General features: G+C 42.7%; 2 protein-coding genes across 5 annotated transcripts; both read left to right on the top strand.

The window, feature by feature from the left end:
• Positions 1 to 5,624: 5,624 nt before the first annotated feature.
• On the top strand, positions 5,625 to 12,001 carry THUMPD3 (THUMP domain containing 3). Of its 4 annotated transcripts, none has more exons than XM_054077045.1 (9): positions 5,625 to 5,916; positions 6,437 to 6,514; positions 7,012 to 7,545; positions 8,678 to 8,808; positions 9,180 to 9,249; positions 9,625 to 9,740; positions 9,919 to 10,026; positions 10,264 to 10,387; positions 10,679 to 12,001. In XM_054077045.1, exons 1-9 carry the CDS (start codon positions 5,728 to 5,730, stop codon positions 10,808 to 10,810), a joined length of 1,482 nt encoding a protein of 493 aa, XP_053933020.1. In that variant the 5' UTR covers positions 5,625 to 5,727; the 3' UTR covers positions 10,811 to 12,001. The 4 variants fall into 4 exon arrangements, with proteins under 4 accessions (XP_053933020.1, XP_053933019.1, XP_053933022.1 ...); XM_054077044.1 differs by having other exon boundaries at positions 9,916 to 10,026; XM_054077047.1 differs by lacking the exon at positions 10,264 to 10,387.
• A 1,761-nt stretch (positions 12,002 to 13,762) lies between these two features.
• On the top strand, positions 13,763 to 18,595 carry VHL (von Hippel-Lindau tumor suppressor). The gene is made up of 3 exons (XM_009565867.2): positions 13,763 to 13,982; positions 14,693 to 14,803; positions 15,787 to 18,595. Exons 1-3 carry the CDS (start codon positions 13,814 to 13,816, stop codon positions 15,969 to 15,971), a joined length of 465 nt encoding a protein of 154 aa, XP_009564162.2. The 5' UTR covers positions 13,763 to 13,813; the 3' UTR covers positions 15,972 to 18,595.
• The last annotated feature ends 722 nt before the right edge of the window (positions 18,596 to 19,317 follow it).

Genomic DNA, 19,317 nt, shown 5'->3' with positions numbered 1-19,317 from the left:
GAAGCAAAATCCAGACATTAGAAAAGATTAGCTATCTTGCTTTAGAGGTTTTCTTTGATGCAGATTTTGTAGGATGGTATATCATGGATACCAGATCATCCTGTCCTCCAGCTTTTCCATAATGGCCTCCAGTATTTAGGGATCTCAGCACTCCTTAATGCTTTCATAAAAAAAAAAAGGGCTGCTCCAAGAAGCCCCACTTGCGTTTTTCTCCTCATGAAGATCAGGCTCCTCCTTAGGTATCTTTCAGGGAGGACAGTCTTTACAGCTGTATGTTATAGGGCAGATTTGGAAGACAACGTATTTCCTTGCTCAAAGAACTGCAATCCTTGCAAAACGAAGTTCTGGATGAGATTTATACAACACAGCCCCATTATTGCAAGAAAACCATACTGGTTTACACTAAATTAATTCTACAGCTCTGAAATTAACTCAGTATAAGCAGTTTCTCCAGGCAAGGTAGGCACAGAAATAACTTTGTGCTTCATTATTGGAAATTTGATGCCACTCCTAAATTTCTTTATGTCATACTAAATTAATTAAATCAATCAAGAAGTGAATTTTAGTTATTGAGGTCTAAATTAAGCAAGATCTTTGGAACACTTTTCACTGCTTTCATCAAACTGTGGTGTAAATTTCTAGGTGCACATTAAGTTTCTTGCAAGATGAGGCTCCGTCAGCAGAGTTTTCATTTAACTGACCCTTCAGAGGACAAACCTCAGTTTCTCTGGGCAGAGGTGTACACAATCCAGCACTGAACACCTTTATCAGCCTGATATTTTAAGCACATCTTTTATGTTTTGTAGTCTGAGCTTGTCACTCTTGTATTGCCTTAGCACTTATCTGACTTTCCAGAGCAGCTCTGCAACCATCCATGCTGCCCATATAGTTGCTAATTGTAGCTTATATGTTCATGTGTAAAATCTACAGGGACAGGAATGGCAGAGGGTCCCCTTAGTACCAAAATACTTCCAGTAATAAGGGTTTGCATACAGTTTCTCACTTTAAGTTGTTAACTATTTGTCTTGGCTTATCACCTGCTATCCTCAGTTCACACCTTTTCTGACTAAGCTAACCAGTGCTGTAATAAATACTGACTAATTCTTCCCCACCCAGTAACCATTAGGTTGCCAGTTTGCTCCTCTTCTGATCTCTGGGTTTCAAAATAGCATTACTTTATACTTCAGCTGGAGATTCCCAAACACTATACTATATTATCTTTCTCTCCCACACATGAAAATAGTAAAGCTCAAGAAAAAATAAGTAACTCCATGCAGAATGCAGCTGATGAACAGCTTACCAGTTCTTCCTCCCAGCCCACGGCTCTGCCAGCCTTGTGTGGACACGAAGAAAAGCCACGAGGTCTCAATATCCCAGATCATCGCTTTGTATGCCGCAGTGCCCAGTATTCTTGTTCTCAAGAGCCATCTCTTGCTCTGGCATGCTAGCAGGCTGGCACTGCAGTTTCAACCTGCTCCAAGGATAAATTGAACCATGCCAGCCCCTCACCACCAGCATGGAGGGGAAGCTGCTCTTGCAAGCTGTCTGACTGATAGTGGTTTGCAAACACACAGTCATTTCAATCCATCACAGTCTGTGCTAAAAACTCCTCCAGCCCCATGTTTTTTTGCTGAAATTTTACTTGCCACAGTGCATCTTGTCCCAACACAGTGTATCCTTCACACATCGTCCTACAGCCAACCAAGGACTCATTTACTTGATTTTTGCTTTTGAAATTCAGGACTGTTTACCAAAGGACTCCAGAGACTTTCTGAAGGAAACTCATATCTCTGCAAAAAAGGGGAATGGTGGTACAAACCAGTCCGAAAGTGGAAACGGAACTTTAAGAAAGGAAAGTACTTAGTTGAGTCATCTGAGGTATTTTATTTGTTTTCTTGCCTTACTATCTACAGTTAAACAACATTTTTTGGGAAATCATACATTTTGGAAAGATTTGTCACCCAAGTTGCCTTATTTAGGTATGAGCTGAAAGAATCCATCCAGCTGTCTAACCTTCAAAAAAAAAAAAACCACTCAAAAAAAAGCCAGAAACTCAGAATTTCCTTATGTGGAAAGATAGCATTAAAATTAAGAGAAAACTCCAATTCCTCATACAGTGATACAAACCATGCTTTTGCAAAACAGATTTGGAAATTATGCTTAGGTGACTCTTCCCAAGTCACACAGCAAGTCCGTGGCAAACTAACTGTATAGCTGCTGTGCACGTATGCCTGTTCTGAGGTACAGGACAATGCAAGATCCAGATTATTCTTTTTTTCATATTCAGCTTGTATTCCTAATTATAGGATAAGTTATCGGTTTTATTAAGTTAAGTTTATTGTAAATGTTCTTCAGTTATGTGCCAATATTATAAGAAAATTTACTTCAGGATAACATTAGGACACTTCCTTTAGGTGGACAATTGCTATTTCCATCATTCTGTTGATTAGCCCTGAACAGCAAGAGTGAAGAAAAACACGGCATCCTCTGGAATACAGCCTGCTATTTGAAGTGTGCCTTCCAAATGGACAGACCCACTTCACCGTGTGTACAAAATCTTCCGGACAAATGGTCAGCAATGTTCTTTTTCAGATATGTACTAAACCAGTCATGAAATCAATGCTGCCAGCTCATCAGGAACTGCTGTTGTCTGTAAAGAAGCTTAACAGATCTACCCAACAGGTACCTTCTTGCTTTGACTGAATGCTTCTTCTGGGAACTAATTCAATTTCTTAGCTCTAGGAAAGGAGGTTCATAATGGACACAAAAATACAACTCTGTTCTTCAAGATTGTTTGTAATTTTTTCCTCTCCTACCAAAGCACAGGTCTGACATTGTCTATATGGAAAAAATATATTGGCTGTTTGGATAAAGGAGAACACATATGCAACTAGCAGTCTGACAACATGCACTGACTCCCACAGAATAGCACAGCAAGAGTTCTTTTTTCCACCTACATTTGCAACACTATGTCTTAGCTTACGTATTTGTGCAGCACCAACTACCAACACACCTATGGTCTGCTTCTACAGAAACAGATAACACGCAGTTGAAAAACAGGTTTATTTATCTCAGTGACTCAAAAAGGCTTTGAAATATACAGGAGCCATCTATAACCAAGGGATGATCAAAGAATGAGAATTAAAATACCTAGATTCCACAGAAACCATTCTGAGTTTTGCCAAGATCAACTCTCTTCTGTCCCATAAAGCGCTGAGCAGATGCCATCACTGCAACGCATCGCCACATTCCCACTGAAAGCAACCGCCAAATTCTCATAAGGGTTCAACCAATACAGCGATTTCAGTGGCAGCCAAGGACACTCAGACACACACATATTGCATGGGAGGACCATCCTCTAATTCACTGCATGTAACCCTTTTCAAGATAAGATCTTAACAAAAATGTTAGCAAAGTTCCATGTACTATGCTGCCAGTGTGCCTCCCACACAGGAGGATTTGTCCTGAATTCTTAGGCAAAAATTTCTCTTTACACCCACTATCACACATTGGGCAATGCGACGAAGGTCTAAATGGTTTTGCTTGTCACTCACAAAGGTAACATCTCCATCTCTTTAAACTCAAAGATGCTTTGGTTCCACATTTACAGAGCATATCAGGAGGTTTGGGGAGGAAAGGTGCAAGAGAAGCGTGGTGTTATTCTAAAACAGGCTTGCATGGGTATTAGACCAACAGATGTCTTTAGCTACTGTAGGACCTGACTATGGGCAGGAAATAATTCTGCGAGTGGGGGCTCGACAGATTTCAAGAGGTGAGGCATAATAGGCTGATTACCGGTTCTTACCTTTCAACCTGAGACTAACAGGGAAAGGTCAGAGCTGCTGCTGGTAGGCCACATGTATGGAATTAATTTAAATGTCTGGCAAACACCTTCACCAAAATATGCGGAAAATTCTGCTATTTAAAATAGCTCAGCAAGCTGAGATTGTTATCCCACTTGAAGCTCTCCCTTGCTACAGGCGTTGTTGCAGCATAGAGCTAAGCAAAATCTATAAAATTGGTGTGAGCAGCAAGACACACACTCCCTGGTACCCAGCCTGCTTGAGAGCCCTGCTATTGTCCGGAGTTGCGCTACCCAGGTCACTACAGTGTTCCCACGCTGCTCAGCAGCTGCAGAGCCTGTGAGCAGGATGCTCTATGTGATGCCAGCCGGAAAATCACACCAACGCTATCTACAACCTAGAAAATACTGTGGTAAAGGTGTAGTGTCACAGGCTACTTCACCAGTGACACAGCTTATGGGGAGATGCAGTTTGTGTATCTGCCATTACCTCTGTATCACACAGAAAACATCTTGTGGGGTACCAGCTGCGGTTTAGAAGAAGATGCAAATGTGCTCAATTGGCTCTCTCTGCTTTAGCTTATTTTTAAGTTCTCATCAGACAAGCCATTTCACAGAAACTTTCTCCAGTATGTTTATGACCCAAATTCCATGGTTTTAATTCTCTATTTTCAGACTTGAATCACAAATTAAAAAAAAAAAAATGGGTGGAATAAAATCCACACCTTCCCTCTCTGAGACACACTCTCACACAGATACTTCTCATGTGAAAGCAAAGTGATGCTTCAGGAGGCTGAAAGGCAAGAACAGTGCTTCGGGCACCCTGCTTGCTATCAAAATGTCTCAGCGGAACTAGAATCTACCTAGAACAAACCGAACAGTGCTGTGGCCAGTATATGCTGCAGCTGTGGAAGAACAGGCTGCAGGGACAAGTTGTGTTTCCAAGTGATTTGGAAAAGAGAGGAGGAAGGAAAATAGTGGCTCTGTGGCTTCACACAGGTCATTCATCTATGGTCGTGGAGGGGAAGGTGGGGATTTAGGGTGGCCTGAACAGACATTTAGCAGCTAGTTTTTTATTGAAATATCAGTTCTGCTGCTGGAAACACACCAAAGGCGATAGCTCGAAGATCAAGGGAATGCAGTGTTTGTAATGACAAGGGAAAGCAGGAGTGGGTACACAGAATGTTGCCACCCAGGGAAATGGGTCCTAGTGATACCAAAAAGGCCAGCAAATGAACTCTCTAAGACTCGTGTTGGGGTTTTAGAAAGCCAGCACCTGTATCAGGGCTGGGCAGCGTGAGGGAGCGATCCCCATCAGCCGTGTGCAGCCAGGCAGGAGCTGCGACAGAATGGATTTCCCACCTGTGTGCATATGGACAAATTTTCCCGAGAATCTTATGCATGTTCCATTACTTTCCAAGTACTCATTTTAATGTTTTTATGAACTTCACAACACTCAAACCTCTCTTTGGCCCCAGCGCTGCCTGACCTTGCGTTTGAGACAGGGAAAGGCTGCAGACAGGGGCGATCCCAGCAGAGACACTGCTCAGCACAGATCATACCCAACACGAGGCGTTCTCACCTCCAGAGAATGCGCAGCGCCTGGAGAAACGCTGCTGGAAAGAAATAAACTTTCAAAACCCAGAATTATTTAGATGAAACTTAACTCTACTTTAGCTTAAATAATAACGAATGCACTCTCTGCTCCAGTCCCTCCTTCTCGTCCCAGAGGCAGCCGCCAGCGCCACCGCCAGGCACCGGGGGGCGCTGCCCACAGAGCGGCACCCGGACCGGAAGCGGAAGCGCTGGTGGTGACTGCAGCGGAGCCGGGCGGGCGGGAGGACCGGAAGTGCCGGCAGCTCGTGGCGACGGCGGGGCCGGGTGGAGCTCCCGGCGCGGCTCGGCTCTCACCGCCCCGGCGGAACATGGCGGAGGCGGCCCCGGCCCCGGACGAGGAGGGCGCGGAGCTCGCGGCCCTTATCGGCGCCACCGTGCCCACCGGGTTTGAGCAGACGGCGGCCGCGGAGGTGCAGGAGAAGCTGGGCTCGGCCTCCAGCATCAGCAGGGACCGGGGCAAGATCTACTTCGAGGTCCCGGCTCGGAGCCTGCCGCAGGTCCGCGCCGGCTGCCCGCCCCGTTGCTCGCTTCCCATGCCGTCCGTCCGTACGTCCGTGTCCCCCCCACCCCGGCCCTTCTTCCCCGTCGCTCGCCCCCGCTTTCCCATCTCACTCAGACTTGTCGCTGCCCGCAGCAGTGGCGGTCAGCAGGCCACCGTGGTTTTAATATGAAGGGCGGAATGCCAGCTCGCCGTCAGCGAAACACACCGTTTAAAGGCAACCGTTATCAAAATCAGTTGGAATTTTTCCTTTGGCTCGCTCAGCCTCCAGAGCACTATCCCAATTTCTCTTGGTTTTGCAAGGGTAGATGATGTCAAAGATGGAGAGCTGGAGTCAGTGCAAAGAACTCTTCCTTCTGGCTTTGCACATAAAGTGATAAACCCCATGTAAGAAAAAAGTAGAGAAATGTGGTCTCTTAAATCTCAACATAAAATGACAGAATTCCAGTTACAATATACACAATCCCCTAGACATGCGTGGTCAGTAATGTGCCTCTGCGGTGTCTTGTTTCTTCCAGGTCCATCGTCTGAGGTCAGTGGATAATTTATTTGTTGTTGTTCAGGAGTTCAAAGACTATCAATTTAAAGAAAACAAGGTGAGTTACTCCTGACTTTCTAATCAGTTATGTGTTCTGGAGTGTTTTTTTAATTCAGTTTCAGAAAGTATTCTGTTTTATGAACAAGTTTCTTTTATTTGTGATGTTATCCCAGTTCCTTTTTCCTGGCTCATGAAATAGAAGTGCAGTCATGCTGTTTAATGTAATTTCTTAAGCAGTATATCTTTCATATGTAAAATCTGGGATGAGAGCTGATAGCACACTTCTAGGTCACACTTAGACCCAAGACAGTAAATTATCACTTTGGTCATTTCATCTGCTGTTAGCTGTTTATTTGACAAGATAAATGATTAAATACAATGGGTCCTGTGACTTGAAATGCAATTCAGTTTATTTATGGCAAAAAAATGCATAAAAAGCTGTAACCTTTGCTTAAATATGTTACACATTTAGAAAGCTAATTTGAGAGAGTTTAAAAAAGGATACTTTTGAAAGGGATGGAATGACCTCAAAGCACAATTTTTTTTCTATTAAAGGAAGATGCTCTAAAGGATTTGGAAGATTTGGTTAAAAAATTGCCTTGGACTGATCCGTTGAAAGTTTGGGAGCTGAACAACAGCTTGAAAAAGAAAAAGACAAAACGCAAAAAGCATAACCTGCAGAGCACTACAAGCAAAGAGAAGTTGAGTGGTGATGGGGAAGAGGAAGGAACAGATCAGAAGGACACTGGTAAACAGGAGGATTGTGCCCAGAACACTGCAGGGGAAGAAGCCGCTAGTGGCCAGGATATAGAGAAGATACAAGAAGTGGCATCACAAAATGACGAGGAGGAGGAAGATAATGAACAATCAGATGCTAAAGATGAGTTGCAGGCGGGTTCTGGGAGTGAGACCAAGGCAGGCGATGGTGCAACAAGTGAAGGAGAGGCAAAGGTGTTGAAGTTCCGTGTTACATGCAATAGAGCAGGAGACAAGCACTGTTTCACATCAAACGAGGCTGCAAGAGACTTTGGTGGAGCTGTGCAGGAGCACTTCCAGTGGAAAGCTGACATGACTAACTTTGATGTAGAGGTACGGTGTAGTGCCTTGGAAATACCTGCATTTCAATTGTACAAATTCTTTATTCTGATGCTTAGAGATCTCCGGAATGCCTTCAAAAGATGACTTTCAAACTAGAAATTGGTAATGCTGAAATCACAACCTCCTTGGAAGCATTCATTTCATCCATGCACTGTGTGTGCATCCTTGCATCCCACCGCTTGCTAGTGCTTTGGCTGTCTGTAACAACAATCTCATTTGTGGCCCAGTGTGGGCACCTTTCCTTTCCCTCAGGTCCCTTTTCTACTCTGCAAACACTGTTGTCTTCTCAGATTAACCAATTAACATCACTACACCCAGAGCAGCTGAGCTGGTGCTCAAAAGATTTCCCTTCTCTCTCAGCTAAATCAAAAGCCTCCTCCTATACCATTTGGTTTCATTCAAATTTAAATATAATGTTAGTGCCTTCTGCTTTACTTATAACCTCATTAAATCTTTTCTTAATCCCTTGTGATATATCAGTGTAAGTTAACAGAAGATATTCCAACTAGAAGCAGTAGCTTGTGGCTGAAGGGGACAAAAAGAGTTAAACATTAACTGTCTAGTGTTACCGGGAAAGCAGAGATTTGGAAAGGACAGCTCATAGGCGTGGTCCACCCATGGTGTGGGACCACCAATTTGAGGGGAAGTAAAACTAAGTTTTTCTTGCAGGTCTGTTAAGGGCTGGACTACTCTACTATAACAATATTTTCGCCTTCCAAATAAATATGGTGGAGAGAGTCAGGAATATGATTTTTATTGCTGCTTTTGAGATGATCCCCTGTGACTTGCAGGACTTACCTGACTTCTCCTCCATATTTATAAAACAAAGCTTTCTTTAAAGTCAGCATAATGGTAATAGCACTTTATGAAGTCTTGTGTAAAAGAGTCTCTGTGAATAAGGAAATGCTCATTCTCATTCCGTGTGAATCAGAAAATGTCTGTATGCTCTCCTGAATTTTGTCCATTTTTGCCATTAAAATGGTGCATTGATTTTCTTCCAAGAATGCTCTTTTACACGTAGTTCCTGTTTTTTAAATTACCATCTAAGAGTTTCATAAATATTTACCAGGTACTATGAAACACTGTGTTACTCTTGAAATTTAGTTCAATTTTTTTTCTTTAGGTTCTTCTGAATATCCACAACAATGAAGTAGTTGTGGGCATTGCATTAACTGAAGAGAGTCTTCACAGAAGAAATATTACACATTTTGGACCCACAACTCTTCGTTCAACTCTTGCTTATGGCATGCTTAGGTCAGTGTGCTATTATTCTGTTAAGTCATTTCGGTTCAGAAATTCACTTCTTCTCAAAAGCCATTTCTATTAATTCTTAAAAAAAAAAAGGCATAGTTGCTGAAACAATGTGCTTTGTGAATTAACAGTGGATGTTTTCTAACTTAGTAAAGTAAATATTTGCTGTGTTTCGAAATACTGTATCAAACTCTTGAAAATATTTTGTGGTATTGGTGCTTATAAAGTGCTGATTAACAATGGAAAAAATAATCACATAGAAATTCTTTTGTTAATAGGGTAGAGTCAGAGTGATTAAAATTGTTCTGTTTCTTTCCTTACAGAAATTCAAATTTTTAAGACTATTCTCACTAAATCTTTTTTCTGTTCTGCAGACTCTGTGACCCACAGCCAACAGATATTATAGTTGATCCCATGTGTGGCACAGGTGCAATACCAATAGAGGTGAATCTTCCTTTATTTTCAGCTTAATAAAACTTGACAGTATCTGCAACTAAATAATACATGTAAGTTTTCTTACTGAACAGCCACCTCCAAAAGTATCTCACCAATTTTTAAACAGATAGAAATACACTTTTGGTAAATGACCTCATTTTTCTGCCCCGAGCTGTAGCAGGGAGAACCTAAATCAAAAAGTATTTTGAGCTTCTAAGGTGCATAATAGCTATAATAGATAACTTACAGAATTTGAAATTCATTGACATCCTCTTCCAGTTTTTATGTTGTATTCTGTCATATTTGAGTAATTCTTATGTTTGTTTTGTTTTAAAGTAACCAGTGTTGGTGCTAATGTTGCTTATTATCAATATTTCTCCTCAGGGAGCTACAGAATGGCCTAGCTGCTACCATATTGCTGGTGATAACAACCCACAAGCTGTAAAGAGAGCAGCAAACAACATCGGTTCATTACTAAAGAAAAGTGAGAAGCAGGAAAGGTGAGAAATGTACAAGTGATTTTCCTTTCCATTGTATGTAAAGAAATCCATTTTGTCTCAGAGTATTTGACTGTCTTGTCCATAGTTTCCGATTTATACTTTTGCTAACATGGTAGACCTCTATTTAAAAATATCGTTGGTAAACTGTCTGAGATAAACATCTTTGCACTTGTAGCAGTACTTCCTCGGGCATACCCTTAGACATCATTCAGTGGGATATTTGCAATCTCCCTTTGCGAACTGGCTCTGTGGACATCATTGTGACAGACATGCCATTTGGAAAGAGGTGAGGTATCACTGTTAACAGTTATGCACTTAATTGCTGCTACTGCATGTGCTTGTATGTCCTGGATTGGGGTTCTCTTTAGTTACTTACTTAAACAGGCCTAATGAAGAAGTATTAAACGTGCAGGTTCAAATTATTAGTAAACATGGTCCTGAATGAGCTAATCCATGTCTGAAAGACGAGCAACAGTTAACTGGTTTTCAGTGATCACAAAGGAGATCTTGACTGATTTTGCAGGATAGGGTCAAAGAAGAAGAACTGGGACCTCTATCCATCCTGCCTTATGGAGATGGGTCGGATCTGCACACCAGGGACAGGCAGGGCTGTGCTGCTTACACAGGATAAGAAATGCTTTGTCAAGGTATGTTCTGTGAGAGAAAATTGAACCTATTCACACATGAAACAAATTGAGAAGAAAATGTAAGCTGACTTCATTACAGACAGTGATCTCGTTTTAGAACAATAATTAGTAGTACTTTATAATTAGTAGTACTAGTAGTATTTATTTATTTAGTTTTGAACCTGAAGAGGCCTTTGATGTTGCAGTCAGATGTGGTTCAGAATAATCAAAAATAATTTTAAAGAAAATTTACTTTTATTATCTTACCTTGGAGTGATCACCACTCTTTGGCTGGTTTTTTTTTGATTGTAGGCCTTGTCAAGAATGGGACACATCTGGCGCAAAAGTCAGACCGTATGGGTGAATGTTGGCGGACTTCATGCTGCAGTGTATCTTCTGAAACGCACCTGGGAAAGAGCAGAAGAGAAAAGATCATTCTGGTAACCTGTATGGAAGAAGACAAGAGACACCTCCAGAATGTTGAATAGCAGTCTGGTAAAGCAGACACCTGAGAGGTCTGTCGGTTCACGATAAAAAGAAACAACCAACCTCTGTAGAAATTGTAACATGAATCAAGGGATCAACTTGAGAGCTACCAGTTATGCTACTACATGTTCTGAAACCTTGTTAATTAAATCACCTCTTTGCTCCCTGCCACCTGAACTGAAATTCCGTAGAGGAATACTTTCCTTTGCCTGAGTCTTCTCTATGATGTCCATTGTATTTTTCAGTTAAATGTTTATTTCTTCTGCTTTTAGTAGAAAACACATTGAGGCAGCTTTGGAGGTAACTGAATTTATTTCTCAAACTGTAGAAATCATATGGGTGTCTTGAAGTGACTAATGAGACTACTGAGACAGTCATCTTGAAGGACTTAGAGGCAGTATCTCTTTAATGTAGGAGTTTTCCAAACTGAAGTTTTCTAGTTTATACCATTGCCCAAATGTAAGCTACGATAATAAACCAGTATCTGCTTAACATGGTCGGATAAGCAAATGCCAATTAGTAAACTATGCTGATGCTACTGTTTTATTTACCTGTTACCTCAACACCTCAACTTAGTGCTAATTGTTAGTAAATGTCTAATCCATATTCTGATGTACCACTGCCATGGGGGAGGGGGTAACACACACAGCCTTAGCATACTGTCTGTAGTTACTATGTGAGAACAGATCTTCTAATGATTTTATTTAAAAGTTCTGGTTTTCAATGTCTACTGTAGACATACCAAGGTGGCAATGAGTTTAAAGTTCTTAGGTGATTTAACTGCTGTAGTTATGCCACAATATTTACAAAAATATATTACCTGTTGAATAGCTTGAAGTTGCAAATATTTTTTCTTCTGTAAATGTACTGTGATTTCTCAAACCTCTTTGCTTATCAGAGGATGAAAACGGTAGTTAAAGAGTTCACCATTTTCATTGAATTGTATTCATGCTAAATATGTGTCTTTAGAGGTGAATTAACAAGTATTAAAGTTTTGGAAGTTTTGCATAGTAGGTAAGTCTTAATTGTATTCCTTTTCCAGTCTGTGTCTAGTAAAGGATAATGCAGCCCTTTATTTATGCAGCCAGTTATGTTCTTGGATGAAATAGTGCATCTGTTTAATTCATTCCCACACTGCATTGTTTCTGTGATGGTTGTGATGGTGTCAAGGTGATGCACACAGTTGTCATACGAGTGGTTGGCTAAATACTCCTGTTCTACTGAACTTTACAACTTAAGCTGGGTATATGACATTCTTGAAATGCATTAACACCTTGGTGGTTAACTTACTTGGTGGTTTCCCCTTACATGCATACCTATAAATTTTCCCAGAAATCTTATGCATATTCTATTACTTTCCAAGGTCTAATTTTAATGTTATTATGAACTTCACAGCAGTCAAAACTCTTGCTAATTTGGAGCTGACTCCAGCTCTGCCTGACCTTGCGTTTGAGATAGGGAGAGCCTCCAAACAGAGGTGTCTACAGAAGAAGAGACATCTGTTCAGCACAGATCACACTGAACACAAGATGTTATCTTCAAAGCATGTCTGGAAAAATTCTGTTTTAAAGAAAGCATGTTACCAGAGGGGCATTCTGTCTAACTTTCAAAAAATACAATTTTTTAGGTGAAACTTAACTCTACTTTAGCTTAAATAAAAAATATTCCACTTTTTGTAATAGTAACTACTTCTATCACACCACTGCTCTTGTGAGAGTCCAACTGGAGTATTGTGTCCAGTTCTGGAATCTTCAACATAAGAAGGAGATAGAGCTGTTGGAACAGGTCCAGAGGAGGGGTACAAAGGTTATCAGAGAGCTGGAGTGAGCACCTCTATTGTGTGGACAGGCTGAGAGAGTGGGGGGGGTTCAGCCTGGAGAAGCAAAGGCTCTGAGGAGACCTTATAGTGACTTTCCAGTACCTGAAATGGCTACAAGAAAGCTGAGGAGGGACTTTTTTACAAGGGCATGGAGTGGTGGGACAAGGGGTAATAACTTCAGATTGGAAGGGGGAAGATTTAGACTAGATGCTAGGAAAAAAAGTCTTCACAATGAGGGTGGTGAGGCACTGGAACAGGTTGCCTGGGGAAGCTGGGGACGCCCTCTTCCTGGAAGCATTCAGGGCCAGGTTGGATGAGGCTTTGAGCAACCTCTAAATGGTTGACCCAGTGGGAGATGTCCTTGCTCATGGCAGAGGGCTTGGAATTAGATGAGCTTTTAACATCCCTTCCAACCCAAACCATCCTATGATTCTATGATTAGATTTCTTCTTGGAAGATAGGTTTTATGGACGGAGTCAAAGGGATGTTTGTTGGCACTGCAGTGAGATGAAAACCAAAGAACGGTTGGTAGGTACACAAATTTACCACGGGGCAAACAAGAAAGAGTGTATTCCTCTCTTGTGAGACTTCATCTGGAGTATTTTGTCCAGTTATGGTGGAATAATCTCCCTGGACCTGCTGGCCACGCCGTTTCTGACACGAGCCAAGATGCTGGAGCACCTTCCCTGTGAGGACAGGCTGAGAGAGTTGGGGTTGTTCAGCCTGGAGAAGGCTCAGAGGAGATCTTACAGCGACCTTCCAGTACCTGAAGGGGCTACAAGAGAGCTGGGGAGGGGCTGTTCACAAAGGCTTGTGGGGACAGGACGGGGGCGATGGGTGTAAACTGGAGAGGGGCAGATTTAGGCTTGATAAAAGGAAGAATTTGTTCACTATGAGGGTGGTGAGGCACTGGCACAGGTTGCCCAGGGAAGGTGTGGCTGCCCCATCCCTGGAGGTGTTCAAGGCCCGGTCGGACGACCCCCACGGGAGATGCCTCTGTCTATGATAGGGGGGTTGGAACTGGGTGGTCTTTAAAGCGCTCCCGGACGCGGCGGGGCGGCTGTGCGCGTGCGCGAGGGGTAACAGCCCCCGCCTCGCGCACGCGCACGGCCGCCCCGCCGCGTCCGGGAGCGGCCGCGGGAATGTCGGTCCCATCTCTTCGCTCCATCAATACCCGCGAGCTCTCCGAGGTCTTCTTCAACAACCGCACCCCCCGCTCCGTCCTCCCCGTCTGGGTGGATTTCGAAGGCAAACCCCGCGGCTATCCCGTGCTGCAGCCGCGCACCGGGCGGCTCATGCACAGCTACCGCGGTGGGAACGTGTGGGGAGAGGGAGTCGGGGTGGGATGGGGAGGGAAAAGCAGCGATTTGGGATCTGCTTGTAGACTCCTTGCTTTCTGCGTCCTCGAATCCTGGGTTCAATCCTGGGCCCCTCGCTACAAGAAATACATAGGGATCCGTGTCCAGGGAAGAGTAAGGAGGCTGGTGAGGGGGCTGGAGAACAAGCCTTACCAGGAGCGGCTGAGGGAGCTGGGGTTGTTTAGCCTGGGGAAGGGGAGGCTGAGGGGAGACCTTATTGCTCTCTGCAACTACCTGAGAGGAGGTTTCAGAGAGGAGGGTGCTGGGCTCTTCTCCCAAGTGACAGGGGACAGGACAAGGGGGAACAGCCTCAAGCTGCACCAGGTGAGGGTCAGACTGGACATCAGGAAAAAATTTTTCACAGAAAGGGTCATGGGGCACTGGCAGAGGCTGCCCAGGGAGGGGGTGGAGTCACCTTCCCTGGAGGTATTTAAAAGACAAGTAGATGAGGTGCTCAGGGACATGGTTTAGCGGCAGACAGGAATGGTTGGGCTCCATGATCCAAGACATCTTTTCCAACGTAGTGATTCTATGATCCAGATCTTTCCATTCTGGATGTCGCCCCGCTGCTCAGTTGAATCGAAGTGAGGGAACTGATTAGCGTGGTTTCTTGCAAAAAAAACACCCAGTAATGACTGTTTTCCCACCTTGTCCTCTTCCCAGGTCACCTCTGGCTGTTCCGGGACGCGGGGACAAATGATGGGCTCCTTGTCAACAAGCAGGAGCTGTTTATAGCAGCTCCCAACGTGAATACAGCAGACATCACGCTGCCAGGTAAAATAGGACTGCGTACATCATGGGTGCTGATGGATTTTGTACTCGATCTCGGAACTGATGGATTTTGCACTTGATCTCTTTGGGCTTCAGTGTCAGGATCCAGGGAGAAATCAAGTACTCAAATAATAAAATCTTCTTGAAACAGGAGGACATGGTGAAGGTTTTTAGATAGAGCTGTGACAAGAGGAAAAGGCCTCAGGCTGTGCCAAGGCGGATTCAGATTGGACATTAGGAAGAATGTCTTCACCAAAAGGGTTCTCAGGCACTGGCAGAGGCTGCCCGAGGAGATAGTTGAGTCCCCATCTCTGTGGAGATTTAAAAGATGGGTAGATGTAGTACTTAGGGATATGATTTAGTAGTGGACAGGTAAGGTTTGGCTTGATGATCTCAAAGGTCTTTTCCAATCTAGTGACTCTGTGATATCAAGTACTGAAATAATAAAATCTGCCTCAAAACAGAAGGAGATGGTGAGAGTTTTTAGATAAATCTGTGATGAGAGCAAATGGCCTCAAGTTGCATGAGGGGATGTTTAGATTGGATAGTAGGAAAATTTTCTCTATGAAAGGAATGGTGAAGCGTAGGAACTGGCTGCCCAGGGAAGTGGTGGAGTCTCCTTCCCTGAAGGTGTTCAAAAAATGTGTAGATGTGGTGCTTTGGAGCATGGTTTAGTAGGTGTGTTGGTGTTATGTTGATGATTGGATTATAATCTTAAAAGTCTTTTCCAACCATAATGGTTCTGTGATTGTGTTGTGTTGATCAGAGCTATTGGCTTATTTTAAAAATGTCTCTGGTGGGGCTTGTGGGACACCCCATGACAGGAAACAGGTACTTTTCCTCGCTATCTAGTATGTTGTGAATAACACTGCTGCATGTTATGCTCTGTACTCACACGCTTGCGGAAGTGCTGTCTGTGTTTAAGGCAGGAGCTAACCAGAGCCCTTGTGATAAATTTGCCTGTTTGTGTTTGTTTTTAACCTCAGTGTTCAGTCTGAAAGAGAGATGTCTCCAGGTGGTTCGCAGTCTAGTCAAACCAATGGACTACAGGAAACTGGACATTGTTCGATCGCTGTATGAAGAGCTGGAAGATTATCCCGATGTTAAGAAGGATCTTCAGCGGCTTTCTCTGGAGAGAAGTGAAACATTGAGGAACGAAATCCTGGAATAACATGATTGCTCACTCCAGACTTTTTAAATAGCAAACTACTGCGTTTAAGCAGGGAGGGTCACTGTGAAACATTCCAAAAACTAATGTATGTATTTTAAGCCCTGAAACATAAAGTAAGTTAAATTGTAGAAAAATTGCTGTGATTCTAAGTCAGATCCAAAAGACTGAACAGCAGGGGAAAGTCCACCAGGTTCCTGATGGCTAAGTTCTGCTCTCATTGTGTTTATTGCAAACTGGTGACTCTAGAGGTATCACACAGGTGTAGCTCAGAGAAATTTTATGTGGACTGACTCAGAACACTGCGTAGGGTTATAAGATCAGGTCATCTATTTGGAGAATATGCATACCAGTAAACTTTCATTGTATTGGTAAGTAATTTACACCAAGGATTAATTTAATACAGACTCTACTGATTGTAAGTGGCAGAGCAACACCAGTTTTGCTTGAATAATTTTTTTAAATGGAATTTACTCCATCACACTTAGCCTAGATTTGCCTGTGAATCATAAAGTGTGGGGGCTGATTTAGTACGCAAGGATTTCCACCACCACCTTCTGAGGACCTGACCTGAAACATCATGTTGGTGGAAAGATGATGTGTAAATGCTTCAGGGGTTTTCTGCCTCTTGGCTTTGTGTTTCCAAAGCCAAGTCATCTCTGCTCTGAGACTGACAGTTTTTCACACAGATTGTACTTTGAGTGCCTTTTTTGTCCTTCATGATTGGATTTTTGCCTAGTTGATCTCGAGGTGATCCCAACCATGTAGACTAGGTCTTGGTTCTGGGACACTCCTTTGTAGCTGCTCCTCCTGCTGCCTGTACAGGTATGGTGAGTAGCGTTCGTAGAAAGTAGGTGCTCAGAGTCTTACCTTTTCCATCGCAATATAGTAGTTCAGGTTGTAGTAGGAGGCCTTTTGGAGAGCTTGGGGCAGTCAAGCCACTAGTGTCAGGATCATAAGGAACAGCCAGCAGACAGTGTCAACTCATAGAGGCCTGTTGCTAGATCCAGATCACAGGCAGATCCATGCTTTGTTACAGGCTAGATAAGCAGAGGGAACACTACCTATATTCTATTCCTGCTGTACCTTGATTAGAATGTGTATTTGTGTGAACGCATACATTTAATTGAAGGCAGCATTGCTTTTAGCAGGTGCATGAATTGTTCTCCGAGTAACAGGTAGTGCTCTCCAATGTTAGAAGCGGGTTCATAAGAGATTATGGCAGATTATTTCCGTGGCATTCATTTCTTTCCAGTTGCACATTCTTACAAACCCAGCTGTGAAACTGAGATCAATCAATGTATTCTGTAAGTATGGAATATCTCCCATTTTTTAGCTTTGTTTTTCTTACATATTTGAAATTTATTAATTGATCTTTGTCATAAAAATGTAAATATGTGGTAACTTTTTTACTCTTAATTCTGTCAAATAATTCACAATGCTTGTGATTATGCCTGTATTCCTGCAATATTCCTGAAAGTCATTCTAGTTATCAGTAATAGTTACCTTTGGACAAAGTTTACAAACTGTTCCAGCCCCCTGTTGCTGCTGAACTTCATTGTGGCTCACACTAAATTGTTATCACAACTTTAGGCAGTGTCTGCGCATAAATGTAGCTACATTACAATTTCTGCTTTTACCACCATTTGCAGGTCTCTTTCAGAGAAAAGTGAGCCTGTGCAGGACTCAGGGGCAGACATCAGTAAATCATCCGGCTCTGTGGCAGAAGGTGTTGCATTGTGCTCCTGCAGGTGGGTCCAACAGACACCTGAGAGGATTTCTCTTCTGTTGTCCACAGGATGCTCTGTGTTATGGTTAATGTGGCAACACTGCCAGCCACTTGCAGAAAACTGGCCTGGCTGAATCTCTAGTTGTTCTTTTAACGTAGGTGTTAGGTCTTAGGTTCAACAGATTTGTACATATCACAAACATTCTGTATATTTCTGATTTTCCTGCGGTCTGTGATCTCTTGCTTTGCTTGTCAGAATAATTTAAATTTATTCCAGTAACCTATGACTTCTTCCAGTATAAAGCCAGTCGGTGATACTTTTCTAGCAGAATGTTTATGATTACTAAGCGATCAGATTCTTTGGATTCCTGAATGTTGGAGGACCGAAAAGCATGTTTACATATCCATGACTTGCCAAAAACAAATATACAAAAAATACTACCACATGATCTCATTGCTCATAGGAGTATCTTTGCTTAACTTTTAGTTGTAACTACTGAATTCCAAAGCAACTGAAGTCCCTAGGTAAAGATTGGCTCCGGATAGGGAACCATTACTTGTGGATGCTTTGTGTTGATGTACTGTGGTTCAGATCATTTTCTAAGGGAAATTTTCTGTCTACGTTTTCGAAGATTGACTTGAGGGTTGTTTGTTACTGTGTAAAAATGAACCAAGGGTCAACGGAAAGACTGACTGATGAGAGTACAGCCAAAGCAGGGAGTGTTGGGTTGTTTCTTAATGACTGTTCAATTCGAATCACATAAAAATACAGAAGCACTTCTCAGAGTAGAGACTGTCCTTCAGCTCTGTGCTGTCATCTGCAGTCGCATATATATGGTCACTCTACCACCTTTATCTCATTGATTTGTGTTTCAAAAATGAAACTGATTTGAGTCTTTTTAAGACTGTGTGTGTTTACCTGTAGAATCCCAAGCAGAAGGTGGCATTTCCCTGGGTCTTTGAGGTATGTTAAGTCTCAGGTCAGGAATTCTTAAAAGCCAGTTTCAGTTCTTTAATTTTAGCATTTTGTTTAAGTTCAAATGCTGCCCTTGCACAGCAGGCTGGCTGCTCTCGATCCCTCCTGCGGTGGCAAATGCCTCATTGGCAGAACAGAGGGCAGACAGGGACTTCTGGATTCCATGACAGGCAGCTGTCTCTAAGTTAGGCACTGTAACATCTGGTTGTTAGTACCAAATAAGTTGTTTGGATCTAGTTTCATGACTTTATACTACCATTTTGCCAACAGTAACTAGCTGCTCTTTGCACAGCCACTAAAAGTAGGAAGTACTTCATTTTTAAAATAACTATTGCCTCTTGCTTAACGTACAGCAAGAAGCAGTCCGTGCTTGAAATTTTATACTTTCCCTAGGGAAGGTAACAAAGGAAATTCTACTTCCATTTTGCAGATGAAACAGGGTTTTCCAAAGTTATGCAAGAAGTCTGGGTGAGAAAGGGACTGAACACAAAGTCTGATGTAGGACCTTGTTCACGCAGCTGCCACCTCTATTCCTCCCATAGATGTTTTCTTGCAATGTGGATACATTTTCTTGTGATCAAATTTTGTACCTACTTAGCTAATCTTAATTCTGACATAGCACTTAAATGTTGACTTTCCTGTTG

This window comes from Cuculus canorus, chromosome 11 (genome assembly GCF_017976375.1).
Source record: "Cuculus canorus isolate bCucCan1 chromosome 11, bCucCan1.pri, whole genome shotgun sequence".
NCBI classification, from domain to species: domain Eukaryota; kingdom Metazoa; phylum Chordata; class Aves; order Cuculiformes; family Cuculidae; genus Cuculus; species Cuculus canorus.
Note: the sequence above shows the minus strand (reverse complement) of the source record. Positions and strands in the feature narration are given on the sequence as shown.